The following is a 23,543-nucleotide window of genomic DNA, read 5'->3' as shown; positions in this document are numbered from 1 at the left end:
GAAAGATGTTCTGACATTGGCTTCCAAGACAGAGATCACAGGGTCATCAGATGCTGCTGGGATCCGCACAGGTATAGTTTTATTCTCCCTTTCAAAGCATGTACTAAAGGAGTTTAGCTCATCTGGGAGTGAAGCCTTTCTTGATGCTAGTTTTCACCTTGTAGGAAGTAATGACCTGCCAACCCTACCAGAGCACAATCATCAATTTAATAGCATTTTTGCCCTTAAAGTACTCTTTCATAGGTTGTACCTGGACTTCTTGTTTAGTTCTGGATCACCAGTCTTGAATATCACAGGTCTAGCCTTCAGCAGACTATGAATCTCCTGGTTCATCCATAGCTTTCGGTTTGGGTATGTCCAGTATGTTCTCAAAGGCAAAAACTCATTCACACAGATCTTAATGAAGTCAGTGACAATTATGATTAATTCGTATTAATTCAGATCGGAATATAAATCCCTGAATATTGTCCAGTCCACTGAATCGAAGCCATTCAGTAAGCATTTCTCCACCATCCTGGACCCTACCTTCTTGGTCCTCACCACTGGTGGCCTTTATTCTCTGCCTATATGCCAACAGAAGTACAGCCAGGTGATAGGACTTTCTAAAATGCAGGCATGGGATAGCATGCTAAGTTTTCTTTTTCATGGCATGACAATGGTCAAGTCAAGCAAATCGTCGAGCACTTCTGTTCCATCCGCCACAACAGACAGGATCTCCCAATTGCCACCCACTTCAACTCTGCTGCACATTCCCATTCGGATATGTCCATACATGGCCTCCTCAACTGCCATGATGAGGCCAAACTCAGACTGGGGGAGCAACACCTCATATACCGTCTGGGCAGTCTCCAGCCCCTTGGTATGAACATCAAATTCTCCAACTTCCGGTAATTCCCTCCCTCTCCCTTCCCCCATCCCACTTTCACTCTGCCTCCTCTTCCAGCTGCCTATCACCCCTTTCATGATTCTGCCTTCTTCTGCTACCCATAATGCTTTCCCCTTCCATTCCTTCTTCACCTTTCCTGCCTATTCCCTCCCTGCTTCCCCTCCCCCACCCCTTGATCTTTCCTCTGATTGGTTTTTCACCTGGCACCTACCAGCCTTCTCCTTCCCACCCTCCCCCCACCTTCTTTACAGGGCCCCTGCCCCCACTTCTTCAGTCCTGTCAAAGGGTCTCGGCCCAAAACGTTGACTGCTCATTTCCATGGATGCTGTTCTACCTGCTGAGTTCCTCCAGCGTGTTTGTACGTGTTGATCTGACCACAGCATCTGCAGTGCACTTTGTGTTGACAATGGTCAAGTGTGTTGGCTCCTCTGGTTCCACAGATGATAGTTTTTCCAGAGACTTCTACAAGCTAGACTAGTTGAAAACCCACACAGTAATAGGGAAGGCATCAGGGTACGCTGTTTCGTGACTCTGATCATGGTGCTCAGCTCATCCAGTGCCTGCCTGACGTTGGCCTGAGGTGGAATGTACACGCCTACCAGGATGATTGCGATAAACTCCTTTTTTCAGATAAAATAGACGACTCTTGATTGCTAGATGTTCCAGGTTGGGTGAGCAGGACTGAGATAGAACTGTCATGTAAATGACGATGAAGTAGTTAATCATGAAGCATGCTTCCTCTCCTCTATCTTTAAAAGACTGAACTATCCAGTCTTTGTGGAGAATCATGAAACCACCAGGCACTACGTCTGAAATAGCTGGAGTAAGCCATGGTTCCATGAAGCAAAGTACACAGCAGTTGCTGAGGTCCCACTGGTACAGCAATCTTACTCTGAGGTCTTCAGTTTTATTTTTCAGAGACTGTACATTCACCAGCTGGGTAGTCAGGAGTGGTGGTCTAAGGCCTCTGCCTTTAATCATACCTGAATCTAAGTACACCTCCATTTTCTTAAAGGGAAACTGCATTCATCACCTGAGTCTGAATCCAGGGTCTGTCGATACTGAAGATCAATACATGTTTTAAACATCTTAAAATCATGTTGCTTCATGCAGTTCCCATGAACATGCAACCATGCAACAACCTAACCATGAATATTTGATGATTCCCATCAGAGTTGCACGCATAGTTTCTACTTATCGGCGCCATCCTCAACTGTAAGTCCAAGCTGACTATAAAAATAATGAACTATATTTAAACGCTTTGTTCATCCAAAGAATTTGAATAATGCCTATAATTAAATGGGAGGTTAACTTCCAACTTCGCTAAAATCAATAGAAAAAGAAAATTTAGAACATGTTTGTAAATAATTTAACTGTCGGGTTGATGGATTTTCACACCACTGGTTTGAAACGATAACATTCCTTTCCTATACACAAGAGATTGCTCAGTTGGGACAGAAATGTGGGCAGAGGGGGTGGGGTGGCCCTGTTGGTGAAGAATGAGATTCAGTCCTTTGCGGGGGGGGGGGGGAGGACAAAGGATCAGGAGAAGTAGAGTCTGTGTGGATAGAACTGAGGAACAGTAAGGGCAAAAGGACCCTAATGGGTGTTGTCTACAGGCCACCAAACAGTAGCATGGATATTGGGTGCAAGTTGAATAGGGAGTTAACACTGGCATGTGGCAAAGGTAATGTCGCAGTAGTTATGGGGGATTTCAACATGCAGGTGAACTGGGAGAATCAGGTTGGTGCTGGACCCCAGGATAGGGAGTTTGTAGAGTGCCTACGGGATGCATTCTTGGAACAGCTTGTACGAGAGCCGACCAGTGACAAGGCTATTCTGGATTTAGTCTTGTGTAATGAACAAGATTTGATAAGCGATCTTGAAGTAAAGGAGCCATTAGGAGGCAGTGACCATAAAATGATAAGTTTTTATCTGCAATTTGAGAAGGATAAGGGCAGATCGGAGATGTCAGTGTTGCAGTTGAACAGGGGAAACTATGGAGCCATGAGGGAGGAGCTGGCCAAAGTTAACCGGACAGATATCCTAGCAGAAAAGACAGTGGAACAGCAATGGCAGGTATTCTTGGGAATAATGCACAAGGTGCAAAATCAGTTCATCCCCCGGTGAAGGAAGGATTCAAAGGGGGGAAAGGGGCCACAGTGGTTGACAAAGGAAGTCAGAGATTGTATAGCATTAAAGAAAAGGAAGTATGACACAGCTAAGGTGAGTGGGAGGACAGATGATTGGGAATTTTTTAAGGAACAACAGAACTTAACTAAAAAGACAATACGGGGAGAAAAAATGAGGTACGAATGCAAGCTAGCCAGGAATATAAAGGAGGATAGCAAAAGCTTTTTTAGGTATGTGAAGAGAAAGAAGATAGTTAAGAACAATGTTGGGGCCTTTGAAGAATGAATTGGGTGAAATTGTTATGGGAAACAGAGAAATGGCAGAAGAACTTAATAAGTACTGTAGATCTGTCTTCACTAGGGAAGACACAAGCAATCTCCCAGATATATGGATGGACCAAGGACATAGGGTAACAGAGGAAATTAAACAGATTGACATTAGGAAGGAAACGGTGATGAGTAGACTGATGGGACTGAAGGCTGACAAATCCCCAGGTCCAGATGGTCTGCATCCTAGGGTACTAAAAGAGGTGGCCCTGGAAATTGCGGATGCATTGGTAATCATTTTCCAATGTTCCTTTGATTCAGGATCAGTTCCTGAGGATTGGAGAATGGCTAATGTTATCTCACTTTTTAAGAAAGGAGGGAGGGAGAAAACAGCGAACTATCGTCCTGTCAGCCTAACATCAGTAGTGGGGAAGATGCTGGAGTCCATTATTAAAGATGAAATAGTGGCTATCTAGGTAGCAGTGATAGGATTGGGCCAAGCCAGCATGGATTTACCAAGGGCAAATCATGCTTGACTAATCTATTGGAGTTTTTCGAGGATGTAACCAGGAAGTTAGAAAAGGGAGATCCAGTGGATGTAGTGTACCTCGATTTTCAGAAGGCATTTGATAAGGTCCCACATAGGAGATTGGTGGGTAAAATCAGAGCTCATGGCATTGGGGGGAAGATATTGACATGGATAGAAAACTGGTTGGCAGATAGAAAGCAAAGGGTAACGGTGAATGGGTGTTTCTTGGAATGACAGGTGGTGACTAGTGGGGTGCCACAGGGCTTGCTGTTGGGACCACAGCTGTTTATGATTTACATCAACGATTTAGATGAAGGCATTGAGAATAACATCAGTAAGTTTGCTGATGTTACTAAACTGGGTGGCAGTGTGACATGTGATGAGGATGTTAGGAGAATTCAGGGTGACTTGGATAGGCTGAGTGAGTGGGCAGATACTTGGCAGATGACGTTTAATGTGAATAAGTGTGAGGTTATCCACTTTGGGAGTAAGGACAGGAAGGCAGATTATTATCTGAACGGTGTAGAGTTAGGTAAGGGATACAAAGAGATCTAGGAGTACTTGTTCATCAGTCACTGAAGGTGAATGAGCAAGTGCAGCAGGCAGTGAAGAAGGCTAATGGAATGTTGGCCTTCATTACAAAGGGAATTGAGTACAAGAGCAAGGAAATTCTTTTGCATTTGTACAGGGCCCTGGTGAAACCACACCTGGACTATTGTGTACAGGTTTGGTCTCCAGGGTTAAGGAAGGAAATCCTGGCTATAGAGGAAGTGCAACGTAGATTGACGAGGTTAATTCCTGGATGTCCAGACTGTCTTACGCAGGTTAGAGAGACTGGGCTTGTACACGCTGGAATTAAGGAGATTGAGAGGGGATCTGATTGCAACATATAAGATTATTAAGGGATTGGACAAGATAGAGGCAGGAAATATGTTCCAGGTGCTAGAGAGTCCAATAAGGGAATAAGGGGTAGGTCATTTAGGACAGAGTTAAGGAAAAACTTCTTCTCCCAGAGAGTTGTGGGGGTCTGGAATGCACTGCCTCGGAAGGCAGTGAAGGCCAATTCTCTGGATACTTTCAAGAAGGAGCTAGATAGGTATTTTATGGATAGGGAAATCAAGGGATATGGGGACAAGGCAGGAACCGGGTATTGATAGATGATCAGTCATGATCTCAGAATGGCGGTGCAGGCTTGAAGGGCCGTGTGGTCTACTTCTGCACCTATTGTCTATTGTCTATTGCTGGTAATCTAGAGTCACACATACAAAATTCTGGACTGTCTTGGCCTGAATTGTTGACTCTATATTCCTTTCCATAGATACTGCCTGTCATGTTGAGTTCCCCCAGCATTTTGTGTGTGTCTCTCTCTCTCTCTACTGATGCTGTGCAGTCTGCTGGATACATCTGGCTTACAATGTCTGCCTCAGTTAATGATATTAAAAATATTGATCCATTACTGCTACCTTTAAGAAATTGACAGTTAGTAATCTTATTTGGAAATGCATACTATTTAAATCATGTTAATCAGCACAAATATCATTAAAAATCACATTTTATGACGTTTGTTTATATGTTATTATAATAAATTTTACAACATGCTATTAAACTCTGTAGTCTGTAAATAACTGACAAAAACTCAAAACCTAGTTGTTGGCTTTAACTGGTGGAAATATGAATGTATTGGGATTGGAAATAAAAACTAAATTAAGTACCATAGGAAAGATCACATATTGTTTTTTTTTGAGAATTGGGCAATTCCAATTCAAAAATGTGTGCAAGGTTATATCACTATTGCATTTTAAGAGGAATTAAATTTTCAAGGAACTAGTAAAGTGTCTTCAGAATATTCATTCTTTTAATGTTTCTACAAACACTAATTTCTTTTTCAGAATAATTGCTACATGCTCATTAAAATTTGTGTTTATTGAGACTTGTTAGAAACTGTTTAATATTTGTAATTGATTGTATGAATGCTGGTCTTTGTTTCTTGCTGAAGAAAATAGATAGTCATTACAAGAACTCTTACCATCAGGTGAAAATTGATCTCTTTCAAAGACTGTGATACACAATACATCCTGGTAAAGGTCCTTGATAAAAAACTGGCAGTTAAAGTTCCACTTTGGGTTCAAAGTATCTGGCAGAGTTCTGGTTGTGTAACATTGGGATCCCATGGTGACTTCACAGTAAGGATTGCTCTTTCCTGGTAATGACAGGGACAAACAAGATTTTTAAGTAATCTGTTGCAGAAAATATTCACATTTTTTTCATCTTCTCCAAGCTAATCAGGAGATCCCCCTTATTTACAGGAAATCTTTCCAAGTGGGCCGCTTAATAAGTTTCTATATTGAGCATTTAGAAACAAAGAAAGCCTACAGCACAATACAGGCCCTCTGGCCCACAAAACTGTGCCGCACATGTCCTTACCTTAGAACTACCTAGGGTTACCCATAGCCCTCTATTTTTCTAAGCTCCATATACCTATCAAGAAGTCTCTTAAACGATCCTATCATATCCACCTCCACCACCCCGTCGCTGGCAGTCCATTCCATGTACTCACCACTCTCTGCATAAAAACCTTACCCCTGACATCTCTGTACCTGCTTTCAAGCACCTTAAAACTGTGCCCTCTCGTGCTAGACATTTCAGCCCTGGGAAAAAGCCTCTGACTATCCACACGATCAATGCCTCTCATCATCTTATACACCTCTATCAGGTCACCTCTCATCCTCTGTTGCTCCAAGGAGAAAAGGCCAAGTTCACTCAACCTATTCTCATAAGGCATGCTCCCCAATCCAGGTAATACCCTTGTAAATCTCCTCTGCACACTTTCTATGATTTCCACATCCTTCCTGTAGTGAGGCGACCAGAACTGACCAGAAATTTGTGTATGATCTTGCCCTGTGCAGTTTGTTAAGAAAGCTGATTATGAGAGACAAGTAGTCTGCTGCTTGGGATGATGAATGATTTATCGGAGCTTAAGAAAGTATATTAGGAATACTTGGATGAATTTTCATTATGCACCTTTTAAAATATTACTTTTCCCCTGAGCCACAATATAATAGCATTTTTAGTAATTTTGTTGTCTTTTTCATCATTCTTTTGTGGCATATGAGAACTTACACTTTTATCTCTTGTATACAGAACTGCTTAGCTGATGCTTCACAATTCCAGTTTATATGTGGCATCTGTTAGTCTTGTGAGACCCTGGATCTGTGTCCTCTACAGGGCATAGGCCTGGGCAAGGCTGTATGGAAGACTGGCAGTTGCGAGTCTCCCCTCTCCATGCCACCGATGTTGTCCGAAGGGCAAGGGCCAATACAGCTTGGCACCAGTGACGTCACAGGAGTTGCCAGAACGAGGTTGAAGACAATGTCAGACTGCCTTAGGGACTCCAGCTCCGGATTTGTCCTCAGAGTTTACTCCCAAAGCCTTTCCCATGAGTGGGTATAGCCGCAAGGCAGCGGAGGTTTGAAATCAGATTTTTCCCTCTCTTAGATGAGCTGCCTTCCCAGGCTGACGAGCTCCATATATCCAGTTTATGCATCGTGAAAAAACGCATTACGACTTTCTGTTGGACCTCACCTCTACCTTGAAATTCAATAAGGATCTATGCTCACAAAAGCAATTAGCAGGATTCTTCCAGTTTTTGCAGGTGTTGGAACTAATTGCAAGAGATAGCTAAATAAATAATATTGAGAACATGACTTGTAGAATCCTTGCAAATGAATTCCTAGGTTGTGGAATCAGTTCAGTGTAGAGATGAGTGAATTTGACAATATTGCTTCAGGAGCTTGATGGTTGAGGGGTAATAACTGTTCCTGAAGCTGGGTTCTTCACTGCTTCTTTCTCACAGTAACCATTAAAATAATCACAGTGTCTGTAAATGCAAAATGTTTATCATTTGTGACCTATAGACAAAGTTCCTTCCACCCTTGCTTTTCTCCTTTCCCAGTGGAATTGTACCAGGTTTGGGTGATGACGTGTTTGGGTTTTAAGGGTGGCACAGTGGTGAAAGTAGAACTCCTGCCTCGCAGCACCAGGATCAAGGACTAATCCTAAACTTCAAGTGCCATCTGTGTGGGACTTACCCCTCTCCCTGTGACTATGTGCATTTCCTTTTGGTGGCCCAGTTTCCCCCCACATTCCAAAGACACGTGGCTAGGCATGTTAAAGTGGTTATTATAAACTGCCCTTGTGTAGGTGAGTAGGAGAGTCTAGAGTTTGGGAGGGTGAAAAGGAAGTTGATGGGAATATGGGACAACAGGACACAAAGAAAATCATCGGAACAATGGAAATACTCTGAGAGCCAGAGCAGACCTGATCCACGTTGTAAGGAAATCAGGCCATTACATTTAAAGCTAATGTGCCTGGTTGTAATTCAGCTATAAAAGCTCTCCACTGACTTAAACTAGACAGAATTGAAACCAAGAACAAATTTCCTACAGTATGCATTGTTAACATTTCAAATTATAATCTATCAAACCAAATAATTGAAATTGTAATCAATGCCAGTGTGTTTTTCATATTTATATGTTCATGATGTTAATCATTTGTAGCAGAAATGAACCACAGACTGGAACAGAGATTGTAATGCAATAGAACTAAAATTGAAACACAGAACTTCTTAAATTCAAATGAATGTTATTATTAATTAAAACACTATCTGAGCTGAGCTGAAATATTTTTCAGCTTTCAGTCATTTACCATTTGCTCTGCAGGGTTTCAGTTCGGTTGCCTCAATAATGCTCACCAAAAGCCGTCCAATTCCACTTGTCTTCTGTGAACGTGCTGCAAGACAGAAAAAAGGCTAAGGTCTGTAGAAAGAGTTTTCATGAGTGTTGGTCTTGTAGGCAAAGCTGGGAAATAGACTAAAGATGAATATCCATCTGCATTTTAATTCACTAGTGAAGATTACAAAGTATTGGAATGTCCTATGCTTCACAACTTGGAATTTAATCACATCCACGCAGCAAGCAGAGGTCCAAATTAATACCACAAACTCCCTCACTGAGGAGGAAACTCTACCCCACTTGCCCACCCTCATGTCAAACCAGATATTTTAAAATGATTAAAATGAAATAAATGATCATTTTTAAAATTGTGGTCAGTTAATGATAGAAATAAATAAAACATTAAAATAACTTTGCTAAGTTATTTTACTTCTGCTCTGCACTCAGAGAGTGAGGCTGGAATTTGCAATGAAATCAGTGGGGTTGTCAATTCTACACCAGTCTGACCAGGAGTAGGAATGGAAATAGAATTTCTCCACCATTAAGAACAGGATCAGCTGCTGGGCTCCCTGTCCACTAGCAGTGCATAGTGACACATACAGAGCCATTTGTTACACAATAAGTCTTTGATTTCCTCTGAGTCTTGCTGCTTGACAAAGTTCTCTGATGACTCTGCAGTGATTGGATGTATCAGAGGTGGTCAGGTGCTGGAGTACAGGGGCCTGGTGGACAGGTTTGTGGAGTGGTGTGGGGGGAATCACCTGCTCCTGAAGGTGGCCAAAACCAGAGAGATGGTGATTGATTTTGGGAGGAAGAGGACTGTGATGAGTACTATATACATTATGGGAGGCTGTGGTGGTGTTGGATTACAAATACTTGGCTGTTGATCTTGACAACAGACTTGACAAGAAAACCAAAATCAAGGCTGTTTACAAGAAGGGGATGAGCAGACTCTATTTTCTAAGGAAGCTCAGATCCTTCAATGTGTGCAGCAAGATGCTGGAGATCTTTTACCAGTCTGTTGTAACGAGTGTAGTCTTCTTTGCTGCTTTATATTAGGGGAGTGACATCAGTGCCGGCGATGCAAAAAGACTAAAATAAGCTATCAAAAAGGCTGAGTCTGACCTTGGCTACAACCCAGACTCTTTTGAGTTAGTGGTGGACAGGAAGTCACTAAACAAACAGTTATCCATTACAGACAATCTGGCACAGCCTCTCCAAGACCTACTGAATTAGCAGTGGAGCATCTTTTCGAACAGACTAGCTCAGCTCCACCGTCACAGAGATCGTTACAGAAAACCTTTCCTACCAAATGCAATAAGCACATACAACAGTTCATCTCTGTGCAATAGGAAAATATACATAATAGTACAATAGCCTCTGCTTTATTATTTAGCACATTATTATTGCACATTGATACATTATTTTTATATATTATTATTATTATTATTATTATTATTATTATTATTATGTATGTTGTTATTAGTTAAGTCTGAACACTGCTAAGTTGAGTTTTTTTTAAATTGTGGCTGCTGTAACTAAAGAATTTCTCACTAGGGCTGAATAAAGTATTATTATTATTTAGCATCCAGTGAAGCTGAGATTCCAATCATAAGAGCTGCAAGCCTGTGGTTCCAGTCAAAACAGGGATGTGGACTACATGATGTATTTTTCAAATATTTACATGTAAATGCTTGTTATTTATACCTTGATAAGCTTTTTCACGTTTTCCTTTCTCTGTCTCTATAAACTGTTCTGAAGCTGCTTTAATCTTTTGAACCCAGGCAGTCCTGCAAACGAGAGAAAGAGTGACGACTCATCAAAAGTCTGGTGGAGAAACAACTAGACAAGCTTACTCATGCATTCAAAACAAACTCAGGAATACTAAATCGTCAATATGTCCCAAAAGACACCACTTTCACATTTTTGCAAAGATCTAAAAGCATTTCATAGGTTGATGAATTTTAAAGTGTAAATGGTTTTAGGTATATTACCAAATGTGCACTGGTTTGTCTAAAGATTCAAAGTTGAAAGTAAATTTATTATCAAATGACATATATGTCACAATATACAAACGTAGATTCATTTTGTTGCAGGCATACTCAATAAATCCAATAAGCATAATAGAAACAATGAAAAACTGCACCAGTGGGCAGACAACCAGTGTGCAAAAGACAGTGAACTATGCAAACACAAAAAGAAAGAAGAAATAATAATTATACCAAATAAACAATTAAATATCAAGAACATGAGATGAAGAGTTTTTGAAAGTGAATCCATAGGTTGTGGGAACAGTTCAGTGATGGGGCAAATTAAGTTATCATCTCTGATGGCTGAAGGGGTAGTAACTGTTCTTGAACCTGGTGGTGGTGAGTCCTGAGGGTCACGTACCTTCCTGATGACAACAGTGAGAAGAGAGCATGATCTGGGTGGTGGTGGTCCCAGATGTTGAATGCTACTTTCCTGTGACAGCACTCTGTATCGATGTACTCAATGGGGGGAAGGCCTTTACCCTTGATGGACTGGGTAGTATCCACTACTTTTAGTAGGATTTTCCATTCAAAGGCATTGGTGTTTCCATACCAGGCTGTGATGCAGCCAGTCAGTATATTCTCCACCATTCATCTACAGAAGTTTGTCAAAGTTCCACTCAACAATACAAACTATTTTCACTTGTTTTGAATTGAAGGAATGCAATCCCTTCCATAATAACTTGGAAAGAATAGTAATCATGGGTAATGGACTAAACATTAGAAATCAGCCTCTTCTATCATTCAACAGCACTGCCAAAGAGCAACTTATATTTTGTTTTTGAGGAAATCCCAAGAGGCTATTTGGAAAAAAAAGATCTAAAGCATACTAAAGTAAAAACTGCAGCTTCCATTTATCGCTTGTTTTTGTTAATGGAAAATAAATTATTTAATGCAGATTTTCCAATGTAACTGCCTGCCTCTATTTGTACTGATATTTGCTTTCATTTTCATACTTCATGCTACTTCCTCCTAATATTTCTCCTCACTCTTTATCCAATTTGGTTTCAATGCTACTGTCAACTTCCAGTTTGATTTTTCATTTTCACCTACCAACATGCTCCCCAGATATTCTGACTCAACCCTTTCCTATTAGCTCTAGTTACAGCACAAAGTGCACAGAATATCCACATTCATTATGGCAACTACTTAAAAGTTTTTCCTCATATGTTTTATACTACTTTCCCACAAAGACTTTCAAAAATCTAAAACACAATCTTTTAACATTAAACCAGTATATTAAATCCTGGAAAAGTTAATAAAAATATCTACAATCACAGCTGTTCTGAAACTAGCTGATCAAAGTAACTAACTCTAGTAATTGCATTATTTAACATGACTAAAAGCAGAGCTATGTTTAAAGGTTGTAATTAAATACTATCTTTTTAATTTACAGATTTAGACATAGAATAAAGGCTTCTTATTTTCCTTTCTTTTTCTTTTTTCTTTTTCAATCTTTTTATTAAATTTCATATATAAAAAAACATAATATATTAAATAGGTTATAAATACACTAGACTTGAAGTTAAATTAATAATAAGATAACAATATCTTATTAAAATATCAACAAAAAAACATACAATAATCAATCAAACCTATATTGATTATACATGAAAAAGAATAAGAATAATCATCAAAAGAAAAAAATATATAAAAATGCAAGAAAAAATGTATATTGAAAAAAAAACCTAAACTAACATGGGTGATAATAATAGTTTATATGTATATGATAGTGTCAAAAACTCCGGAACTCCATATCAGAACAAGAATAAAAAGAGAAAGGGTCTGGAAGAGGCCAAATTAATTCATATGAAAGTGTCGAATGAACGGTCCCCAAGTTTCTTCAAATTTAATTGATGAATCAAAAACAGTACTTCAAATTTTTTCTAAGCTCAGACAAGAGATAGTTTGAGAGAACCACTGAGACGTGGTAGGAGGATTTACTTCTTTCCAATTTTGTAATTTAGACCTTCTGGCCATTAATGTTACAAAGGCGATCATTCGTCTAATTGAAGGGGGAAGTCGACTACCATCCTCATTTGGTATACCAAAAATTGCAGTGATAAAATGAGGTTGCAAATCAATATTCCAAATTGAGGAAATGGTAGCAAATATGTCCTTCCAATAGTTATATAAGGTGGGACATGACCAAAACATATGGGTCAATGAGGCCACATCTGAATGACATCTGTCACATTGAGGGTTAATATGAGAATAAAATCGAGCAAGCTTATCTTTAGACATATGAGCTCTAAGTACGACCTTAAATTGTATTAAAGCATGTTTAGCACATATAGAAGAATTAACCATTTGTAGAATTTTTTCCCATTTTTTCTGTTGATATATCATATTGAAGTTCTTTTTCCCACTCTTGTTTAATTCTACCTGATACTTCTGGTTGTATCTTCATAATCATATTATAAATAAGAGCCACTAATCCCTTCTGACAAGGATTCAAGGTAAAAATCATATCTGAAAAATCTATCAAAGTTGAATTGGGAAAGGATGGTAGAACTTTATATAAAAAATTTCTAATTTGTAAATATCTAAAAAAATTAGATTTAGGTAACTTAAATTTATTGGAAAGTTGGTCAAAAGACATCAAACTACCTTCAGAAAAAAGATCACAAAAACATATTATACCTTTCCTTTTCCATATGCTAAAAGCTTGATCTGTTAAAGAAGGTTTAAAAAAGAAGTTAAGTAAGATAGGGCTATCAAGAACAAAGTTTTTCAGAGTAAAAAACTTACGAAATTGAAACCAAATTCGTAATGTGTGTTTGACAATAGGGTTGGATATCTGTTTATTGAGTTTAACTAAATCAGCAGGGAGAGAAGAACCAAGAACGGAGAATAAAGAATATCCTTGTGCATCATTACATTCTAAATTTACCCACTGTGGGCACAATGGTGAATCCAAATCTAGTTTCCAATATATTAAGTTTCGAATATTATTCACCCAATAGTAAAATCTAAGGTTAGGTAAAGCTAAACCACCATCTTTTTTAGATTTCTGTAACTGTCTTTTACTTAACCTGGGGTTTTTATTTTGCCACACAAATGAGGAAATTTTGGAATCAATGTTATCAAAAAAAATTTAGGAATAAAAATTGGTAAGGCTTGAAATAAATATAAAAATTTCGGTAAAATCATCATTTTAATAGCATTAATCTGACCAACTAATGATAAGGATAAGGGAGACCATCTAGTAGTAAGTTGTTGAATTTGATGAAGCATAGGTAAAAAATTCAATCTGAATAAATCTTTACATTTCTTGGTAATTTTTATACCTAAATAAATAAAGTTATCAGTAACAACTTTAAATGGCATCCTGTCATTCAATAAAGTTTGCGCATTTAAAGGGAATAATTCACTCTTATCCAAGTTTAGTTTATAACCAGAAAAACTACCAAATTGAACCAACAAGGATAGAATAGCGGGAATAGACCTATCAGGATCAGAAATATATAACAACAAGTCATCAGCATAAAGTGATAACTTGTATAACTTCTCATTACGGGTAATACCAAAAATATTAGGAGATTCACGAATAGCAATGGCTAGAGGTTCTAATGCGATATTAAATAATAAAGGACTTAAGGGACAACCTTGTCTCGTACCACGAGATAATTGGAAAAAAGAGGATCTGTAATTATTTGTAAGAACAGAAGCAACAGGTTTATAATATATTAATTTAATCCATGATATAAAATTAGAACTAAAATTAAAATTTTTCAAGGCATTAAATATGTCCATTCAACTCTATCAAAAGCTTTTTCAGCATCTAATGAGATAACACATTCTGAAGTTGTGGGTGAAGAAGTATAAATTATATTAATCAATTTTCTAACATTAAAAAAGGAATACCGGTTCCTAATAAAATCAGTTTGATCTTCTGAAATAATCTGTGATAGTATCTTTTCTAACCTAATAGCTAAAATTTTTGTAAGAATCTTAGAGTCTACATTTAGTAGCGATATAGGGCGATAAGATGCACATAAAGTAGGATCCTTATCTTTTTTAAGAATTAGAGAGATAGTAGCTTCATAAAAAGATTAATCTCTTCTTAGTAAATGCACCATTAAAAATTTCACATAACCAAGGGGAAAGCAAAGAAGAAAAAGTTTTTAAAAATTCTATAATATAACCGTCAGGACCAGGAGCTTTCCCTGAATTCATTGATGAGATAGCCTCTCCTACTTCAGCCATAGAAATAGGAGCATCGAACAAACTTTGATCTTCATCTGTCAGTTTGGGAATATTCAAATTGTTAAAAAAATTATCCATCATGGACCGATCGCCATCAAATTCTGATTGATATAAAGATTTATAAAAATCTTGGAAAGTATTATTAATTTCTTTATGATCAGTAGTCAGATTATCGTCTTGTTAACGAATTTTAATAATTTGTCGCTTAGTCAAAATAGCTTGTAATTGGTTAGCTAACAATTTACTAGTTCGATCACTATGAATATAAAATTGAGCCCTGGTCTTCATTAATTGATTCTCAATTGAAGAAGATAATAATAGGCTATGTTCCATTTGAAGCTCAACTCTCTTCTGATAAAGTTCTTTGGTAGGAGTCACGGAGTAAATCTTACCAATTTCTTTAATTTTATCCACCAATAAAGCTATATCTAAATATCTTTGTTTTCTTTTACCAACGGAACATGAGATAATTTGTCCACGGATCAAAGCCTTAAAAAAGTCCCAAAGTATTCCTCTGCCAATCTCTTCGGTATAGTTTGTTGAAAAAAACAAGTCAATTTGCTGTTTTATGAAGGTAATAAATTCTGGATCTTGAAGCAAAGTAGTGTTGAGTCTCCAAGATCTAGTATTAATGGAAGAGTCCGAAATCTTGATAGATAACTTCAAAGGTGCATGATCCGAAATGGCAATAGAATCGTATTTACAATCAATAACATCTGTTAATAAACGATGATCAATAAGGAAATAATCAATTCTAGAATAACTATGATATACATGTGAAAAAAATGAAAATTCTTTATCTTTAGGGTTCAAAAACTGCCATATTTCAGTAATTCCCGAATCAACCATAAAGGAATTAATAAGTAAGGCTGATCTATTTGGAAGAATTCGAATAGGTTTAGATCTATCCATCAAAGGATTCAAACAACAATTGAAATCTCCACCCATTATCAACATATATTCATTTAGATTAGGAAGGGAAGTAAATAAAAGTTTAAAAAATTCAGGGCAGTCAAAGTTTGGAGCATAGATATTAACTAGAGCCACTTTTCGATTAAAAAGTGAACCAGTAATCAACAAAAATCTGCCCTGTGGGTCAGAAGTGATTTCATGATGTATAAACGAAATTGAGGGGTCTATAAAAATAGACACACCCCTAATTTTGGCGGTACAATTCGAGTGAAATTGTTGACCCTTCCAGAACCTAAAAGAGTGTTGGTTATCCTCCCCCCTAATATGGGTCTCCTGTGCAAAGATAATATTAGCATTTAGTCTATGGAATACTTTAAATTTTTTTACGTTTAATCGGATGATTTAAACCATTAGTATTCCAAGAGATAAAATTAATAGACTTATCCATCATGCCAATATTAATTGTATATATCATAAAAGGTTAAAAAGACACATAACCCATAATTCAGGAAGAAGGAAAAATAATTCAGGAGCAACCGGAGAACATGACACCTCAACAATATTAATAATTTAAAGTCAGCCCATAAACTAAACGCAAAAAAAAAATAATAAGCAAAAGCGTGAAAAAAGATCCCTACCCCCTCCCCCAACCCCTCGAAAAAAAGCCAAGCGGCAGGCACACAAACTAATACTAATATTACCCCCATTTCAAGATGGCAACTCCATGAAAAGATAAAAAGAAACTATATAATACCCAGATTTAAATACAGGGTTGCAAAAAGAAAGAATATATATCAATCAAAATGAAAAAAAAGTAATATAATAAAGCAAAAGATCATTAATAAAAAAGAATAAACATTAAAGTTTGAAAAAGTGTAATATGCCTTTAAAAAAAGATTCCATATTTAAATACAAAAAAATGGCGTTTCAAAATGGCGTTTTCAAAAGCAAAGACTTATGGGAAGAAGAAACGACATTTTGAAAAAACCATATTACAAAATATAAATGTAAATTCACCAATCTATAAAAATTTAAAAAAAAGTCATCAAAATAGGATTAAAAAAGGATTCAATAATCACTACAATATAAGAAAAGGTCCAAAAATCCAAAACATTCGTCCCATTTTCGAGTACAAGCAAACAAATAAATGCTTACGGAAAGCAAGACCTTATGGGAAGAAGAAACGACATCTTTAAAAAAATAAATCATTATTACAAAATATAAACGTGTATATCCAATTCAGAGAAAAAAAATTAAGAAAAAAGACATTATAGTAAAATTAAAAGAGCATCTATAATCCATGATAATAAAAAAAAAACCAGGTCTACAGACCAAAGTAAAAAGCTATAATGCAGCTTCATAGGTTAAAGCCCAAAGCGAAATGGCATCTTCTCTCCAAAAATTCTTCAACATAACACATAGTTCAACTTATAGTAGAAGATCGATATTCTTCGACGAATTTCTTCGCATCTTCCGGAGTATTAAAGAAGCGCTGACTGTTGTCATTCAACGTAATTTTGAGATTCGCTGGGTATCTTAAAGCTTGTTTAAATCCAATCGAATGAATCTCTGCTATCACTGGTTTAAAAGCGATTCTCGCTTTCATCACTTCAAATGAATAATCTTCAACAATACGAAACTTATTGTTTCTGTGAGAAATCATACCTTTCTGACGAGCTAATCGGATTAAAAGCTCTTTCTCCCGAGGATAATGAAGGCGAACAATCACAGCTCGTGGCTTGTCACTCGAGACCGTAAATCTCGAAACTCTGTGGGCACGGTCGATAGTAGGTTTAGCCTGCAAAGCTTCACCACCGAAAACTTCCCATAATAAGTTAGAGAAAAATTCAGTTAAGTCACCGGACTCAACTTTTTCGGGAAGCCCGATGATTCGCAAATTCTGTCTGCGAGATCGGTTTTCAAGATCGGTGATTTTAAACTTATAATGCTCTACTGTTTTAGCAGTCGACAGCACCTTCTTCTCCAATGTTTCAATTGTACGTATTTTTTCACAAATTAACTTTTCGAGAGTCGTGATCTTGTCTTCATGCCGTTGAATATCTGATGCCTGCGATTGAAGCTTGGTATCAAGCGATCCAACAACTTCTTCAAGCTCAGACATTTTCGTGGTAACCTTATTTTCCAACCTCGTCATTTTACTTTCCATTTTACTTTCCAAACTTGCAAGTTTAGTATCCAGAAGATTAGAAATTGCCTCAAGGGATAACGGCTCTTTAGACGATTTCTTAACTGTAGCCATTTTAAGTTTGAAAAAATTAGATCAAGTATTGTTTTAGAAAAAAAGTAAATCATAAGTATCAACCCATGTGATTAAGTACGAAAAGATTTGATTAAAGGGTGATTAAAGGCAGATGTCTACGTCACCATCTTGAAACTCCGCCCCCCCATATTTTCCTGTGTGATGCATTTTGTCACCTCACCAAGCTGTGTAAGAATGGTATAAAACAAAGCAAAGCTCTGCTGTTCTGAGAGGCAGGAAAAATATAAACTTAGTGAATTATAACAAGGTAGATTAACTTGTGATTAAAAACCAATATACACATTTTAATTAAAATCTTATTTTGAAAACCGCTCACAAAATCCAATTCTGTTGGAGAGTGGGGAAATTTTCTTGTTCTGTGTGACAAAGCTAAAAACACGTCTCAGCTTCTGGAAATAGTAAATAGTAAAATTGCACCACGTTAACTAGGGGTTATTGGATTCAGGTCTGTTCATTATATTTCAACAGAATGAAATTTATAATTAGAAGCAAGTGCAAAGCTTGGCCTAAAAGGCTGTTTGATTGAGCTCAGATATAACCGTTTTTGTAAGAAAACAATTGTGATTGTAGTTTGTGCTTAGATGTTTCAAAGGTTCATTTATTATCAAAGTATACAGCCCTGAGATACATCTTCTCCAGATATCTTAAAATGTTGTTCTATTTTCAGTCAAATGGACTACAAGGAAAATTCTGAAATTAGGCTTGAGGTTTCTTCTGTGCTCTATAACACCCCAGCATGAGATATAATATTGGAAGTTCAGTAATATCTTTAAATCACTTTACATCATCTTCATCAATGAGTTTTCTTAAACAAGAACTAATTCAAATAAATGGAACATTTCATTAAAATTAGTTTCACATTCGTCATACTCACTTTGAAAATCTTTTTTGCCCTGCTTCATTTATTTAGACCCACGAACAACATGGCAACAATAATATAAGACATAATGTTTGCCAGATTGGTAACTCACCTCTCATTTAAAGATTCCACTCTGAGTGTGTACACCCTATCAATGTGCGAAATATGGAAGACTGGATCATCACTTGATGGATCAGTCGGTAGTTTCACAAGAACTTCATTCAAGAAAATAGGCTGAAGGAATCAGAAAAGAATGGATTCTGGGCATTAGGTTGGAGTTAACAATCGTGCCTGTATACACTCAAGGGAGGTTCCACTTGCTGAGGTAAAATGAATCAATTGGCTCTGCCACACATTTATGATCAGAGCCTGCTCAAGAAATTAAAGTCTCATCTAAAACTGTTTTGATCATTTGTCTCTCATCTCACTCATTCTAGAGACCACCAATGTGCAAGATCACTCAGAATTGTTCACCTGAATGAAAACGGTAATAAAGAAAATAAGGAGCACGTCTAGACACAAAAGACTATTGTAAAGCATTCATCTACTTGTCCAGAGGTTTTTACAGTTAAACACAATTTGACCCTTCCAGTAATTTTCTCACAAACCCCATCATAACCAATACATTCAATATATTTATTAAAACCTCCATAAAATTTGCTCCTCTGCTTGTAGTTGTGATTTCAAATTCCCTCCATAAACCTCCCTAGTTCTCCAATTCCCTTCCCTCATCTAAGATGCTCTAAACCTCGTGTGTTGACCGAACATTTGACCTTCTGCATGTGCCTCAGTGTTGGATTCTGTTTAGTAGCACCGCCTGGAAGCTTGGGATGTTTCACTATGCTAAAGGCACACAACAGATGCAAATACCTGGAGACAATGTTGTTGGGAAAGAAGGGAAGATTGCAAGACGGTAAGGGGGAGGAGGGGGAAGATGATGTAGGGGCATGGGAAACATAAGCATTGCTTATATTCTAAATTGCATACTATATAGGTAACATTCACTTTCAAGTTACTTTGGTTGCATTGCACCTACCGTTTTGTACATTTTAAACTGTGAATTACACTTAGAGCTGAATAGTTTCTCAGAGCCCGATGAAATAAATGACTGCTTTGCAATGTAGGTGAGCAGCAGGAAATCATTGAAAAGGAAGCCATATAACTCTTTGTTGCTCTTCGTTTTGTAAAGCTTTCCGCTGTGCAGCAGCTTCCGTGGCCCCAAACAATTTGTTATGGAGTTAAAGGTAATGTGCTACGAAGGAAGCACATACAAAAAAAACATTAATTAACAAATCACAGGTAAATCAAAATAGTAGATTTGAGATTCAGAGTCATTCAGCAGCTTTCCACAGAGAATGTCCATGTTGGAATGACAGACTAAATAAATACTTAGTCCATTTAAGTATCCAGATCTAACTTTTAGGAGTCTGATATTGTACTTCTTTCTCTTTTAGTCTGACACATTTTAACATCAGCTGACTTACCCATCTTCTCAACCACTCTCCCTCTCTAGAAAGAAATCAAAGTGTCTACTGATTCAACTTATTCATACCATCTTTAAATGCTATCCTCTTTTGACCTTTTGTTCAAGGAGTTAATGCGTTGTCCATTGCATACAGGTTTATTGTTTATTCATATAACCATAGAGCAGAAAGGCTGGCGCAATTGCCAACACCTCACCCCCTCATCCCAGGTGTAATGGACAGGAGTGCAAAGATAGCAGTGGGAATTGACTTGTGGAAGCCCTTACAGATTTTTGAAAATCGAAGTGATAGCTGCATATAAAAGATAAGACCTGCTTTTCTGGAAAATCGTTGCCTGGCTATTGTAGTCACCAAGCCAAATTTACTCACTGCTGCTGATAATGAACAACTCCCCCAGCAGAAACACGAAATAAAGGCTGAATGTTTTCTCCAACACATGATGATGTGATGTCATTGTAAGAGCCAGTCTTGTCCACAAATCCAAAGAAAAAAAGGCAACCACACATTCGCAAGCAGTTATTAACTCATTTTAGTTTAAAGTTCTTAAAAACATTCAGAAATATAAAAAGAATTAAAACAAAAGACTTTGAAAAAAACTTTTAAAATGTTGAACTGAATCTTAAACAATTAGAATATTTAAAAAGAGCTTGGGAAATATTTTAAATATTCCTTTAAATTAATCAGCAATAAGGCGGACTTTGTAAAATAACCAGCTCTATCATAGCAGATCCCCTTCGTTAACATCAATGGAAAACAGTCCCTGTGCCTCTTTATATCCACTGCAGAATCTCTGTAAGATTTCTATCCCTAAATACTGACTGGGTTTTGCTCCCTTATTAAAATCTGTGTTAAACTCATGTTCATCAACTTTAACATTTAAAAAGCCAAAAGGTTATGTTGGAATGGATGTACCACTATTCATTTTTAATGCAGTCTGATATCTACTTTGAATTTTAATTAGATTTCACAGGTAGAATCTACAGATCAAATTTAATACTGAAGATTTAACCCCAACAAAGTGTTTGCTTCAAACTTAGACTACCAAGGTACAGCTGTAATTTCTATACAGAGTAATTGAAAAGTACAGCACAGAAACAGGTCCGTCAGACCATCTGGTCTGTGCTGAACCATTTAAACTGCTTACTCCTGTCAACCTGCATGAGGACCATATCCCTACCATCCATGTACCTATCTAAATTTCTCTTAAACGTTGAAATCAAGCTCTCATGCACCACTTGTGCTGGCAGCTCATTCCACATACTCATGACCCTCTAAATGAAGAATTTCCCTCAAGTTCCCTTTCAACTTTTCACCTTTCAACCTTAACCCATGACCTATAGTTGCAGTCTCACCCAGCCACAGTGAAAAAGCCTGCTTGCACTTACTCTATCTATACCCCTCATAATTTTATATACCTCTATCAAATCTCCTCTAAATCTCCCTTGTTCCAAGGAATACAGTCCTAGCCTATTCAATCTTTCCTTATAACTCAGGTCCTCTAGGCCCAGCAATTTCCTTGTAAATTTTCTCTGTACTCTTCCAAACTTAGTCACATCTGCAAACTTAACTACAAAACTGAAGTAGTGATATGCCACTGTTCTTACTAAGTTCTGTCTAAGGCTGCTTTGATTCGATCATAAAATAATTATTTTGGACAGCACAACTGAAATAAATGAATTTCTACAAACAATAGAAAATTGTGGAGATAAAACAGCTGGAAAGGGGAGTGAATAATTTATGTCTTGGGTGTTAACTTCAGAATGGACTCTATTCTGATAACATTTCACATTGAAAATACAACCTGTATTTACAGCTCTTATATTCCTTAATCATTTTTGCTATGAACAAATCCAAACAGAACATTGAAAATGAGAATAATATTCGTGAATAATGATTTACCCAAACATATATTTAAGGAAATTATAAAAATCACAGATCAAAAAAGCCCGCCACAGAACCTGAAATGTGAACTTATCCCTTCTTTCTCTGGGGTACTCTACACTTTTCAGATCTATCTAATCATAGGTTCTACCATTAATTTCCTTTGTATATTAAACAAAAGTAACAATAAAATAGTAAATTTCAATGCTGAGACCTTGTCTGACATTTAATCTTATATGAACTCCATAGGTCAGGAATGGCTCCAAGACTGTAGACTGAATATCAGTAATCTGAAACTACCCTGGTACATACAAAAGAACTAGTGATAGGCTTCGTATCAGAGACATTGCCAAAATAACTGGACATTTCTAAATCTTTGTGGGCAAAGCAGAAGTTTAGGTGTGCAGGAGTCTTCTGGGCTGCACTCACAGTGGCGAACATTAAACTGTACTGAGAGAACAACAATGAGAGTTTAATCACCATTTTCTTAAAAGAATACAATTAAAATGTAGTTTTTGGGATGTTAAACCAAATCCTCTTGTTCGTTAAAACATAACTTCAAGTGCAGAACTTTGCAATAGGAATTACTTGGAAGCACACCTTTCTAATTAATCTGAAAAATATTTTAAATGAATGCATTTTCCAGTTATCATTAATACTGAATAACCTCAAATTCTGAGCAGCTTATCAAGAAGGATACAGGATAATTTATTTGTAAACCAGACCAACTCAAACATCTCACCTCTGCTAGCCCGTCACACTGAACATGTGACTGAATCCATTCTAGCCGGTCAGAGTTTTCCTTCTCACGCACACCTTCATTTACCTGGGAACACAGCTCTTCTGCACGGTCCAATGCTAACTTTAAATGGCTATGGTCTGCATGGACCTCTGGAGTGTTTTCCAAAATCTACAGTTATGAATTGAATTATCAATTAGAATTAGTAAAGATTACAGTTTGCTGTGAATATATTAACTGAAAAGATATTAATATATATTAACTGAAAAGATAACATGAAAAGATACCATTTATTCTGCAAATAATTATTGCACAGCACTATATCTGATATCATAGTTAAATTGTTTTTATACAAATAAATTTCATTTTTGTGCGCAAAAACTAGTAAATATTGGAAAATATCCTCTGGCAGATTACCAGCACTTCAATCATTTTTAGCTGTTATTTTTGGTTCCCTTTGGGACTTAATGGTTGGCAAAGCTGATATTTAGTTATTAAAAATAATCTAACAAAATACACAAAGTTGTAAAGTGTAAATACAAATCAATTTAAATCATCAATAACTGGAATCAGTAACAGTCACGTGTGTAGATTTAAGGTCATT

The 23,543-nt window shown here is 37.1% G+C and overlaps 1 protein-coding gene across 4 annotated transcripts in view; it reads right to left on the bottom strand.

Annotated features, from left to right (window-relative positions):
* Positions 1-23,543, bottom strand: part of itsn2b (intersectin 2b) — a 201,547-nt gene that overhangs the window by 4,379 nt on the left and 173,625 nt on the right. For all 4 annotated transcript variants that reach the window (XM_059981601.1, XM_059981597.1, XM_059981600.1 and 1 more), the window contains 6 exons: positions 22,943-23,110; positions 19,872-20,087; positions 18,948-19,069; positions 10,252-10,334; positions 8,519-8,602; positions 5,841-6,014 (listed from right to left, as the gene is read on the bottom strand). In XM_059981601.1, coding sequence (XP_059837584.1) covers positions 5,841-6,014; positions 8,519-8,602; positions 10,252-10,334; positions 18,948-19,069; positions 19,872-20,087; positions 22,943-23,110 — 847 coding nt within the window. The remainder of the gene's footprint in view (positions 1-5,840; positions 6,015-8,518; positions 8,603-10,251; positions 10,335-18,947; positions 19,070-19,871; positions 20,088-22,942; positions 23,111-23,543) is intronic.

This window comes from Hypanus sabinus, chromosome 10, assembly GCF_030144855.1.
Source record: "Hypanus sabinus isolate sHypSab1 chromosome 10, sHypSab1.hap1, whole genome shotgun sequence".
Lineage (NCBI taxonomy): Eukaryota > Metazoa > Chordata > Chondrichthyes > Myliobatiformes > Dasyatidae > Hypanus > Hypanus sabinus.
Note: the sequence above shows the minus strand (reverse complement) of the source record. Positions and strands in the feature narration are given on the sequence as shown.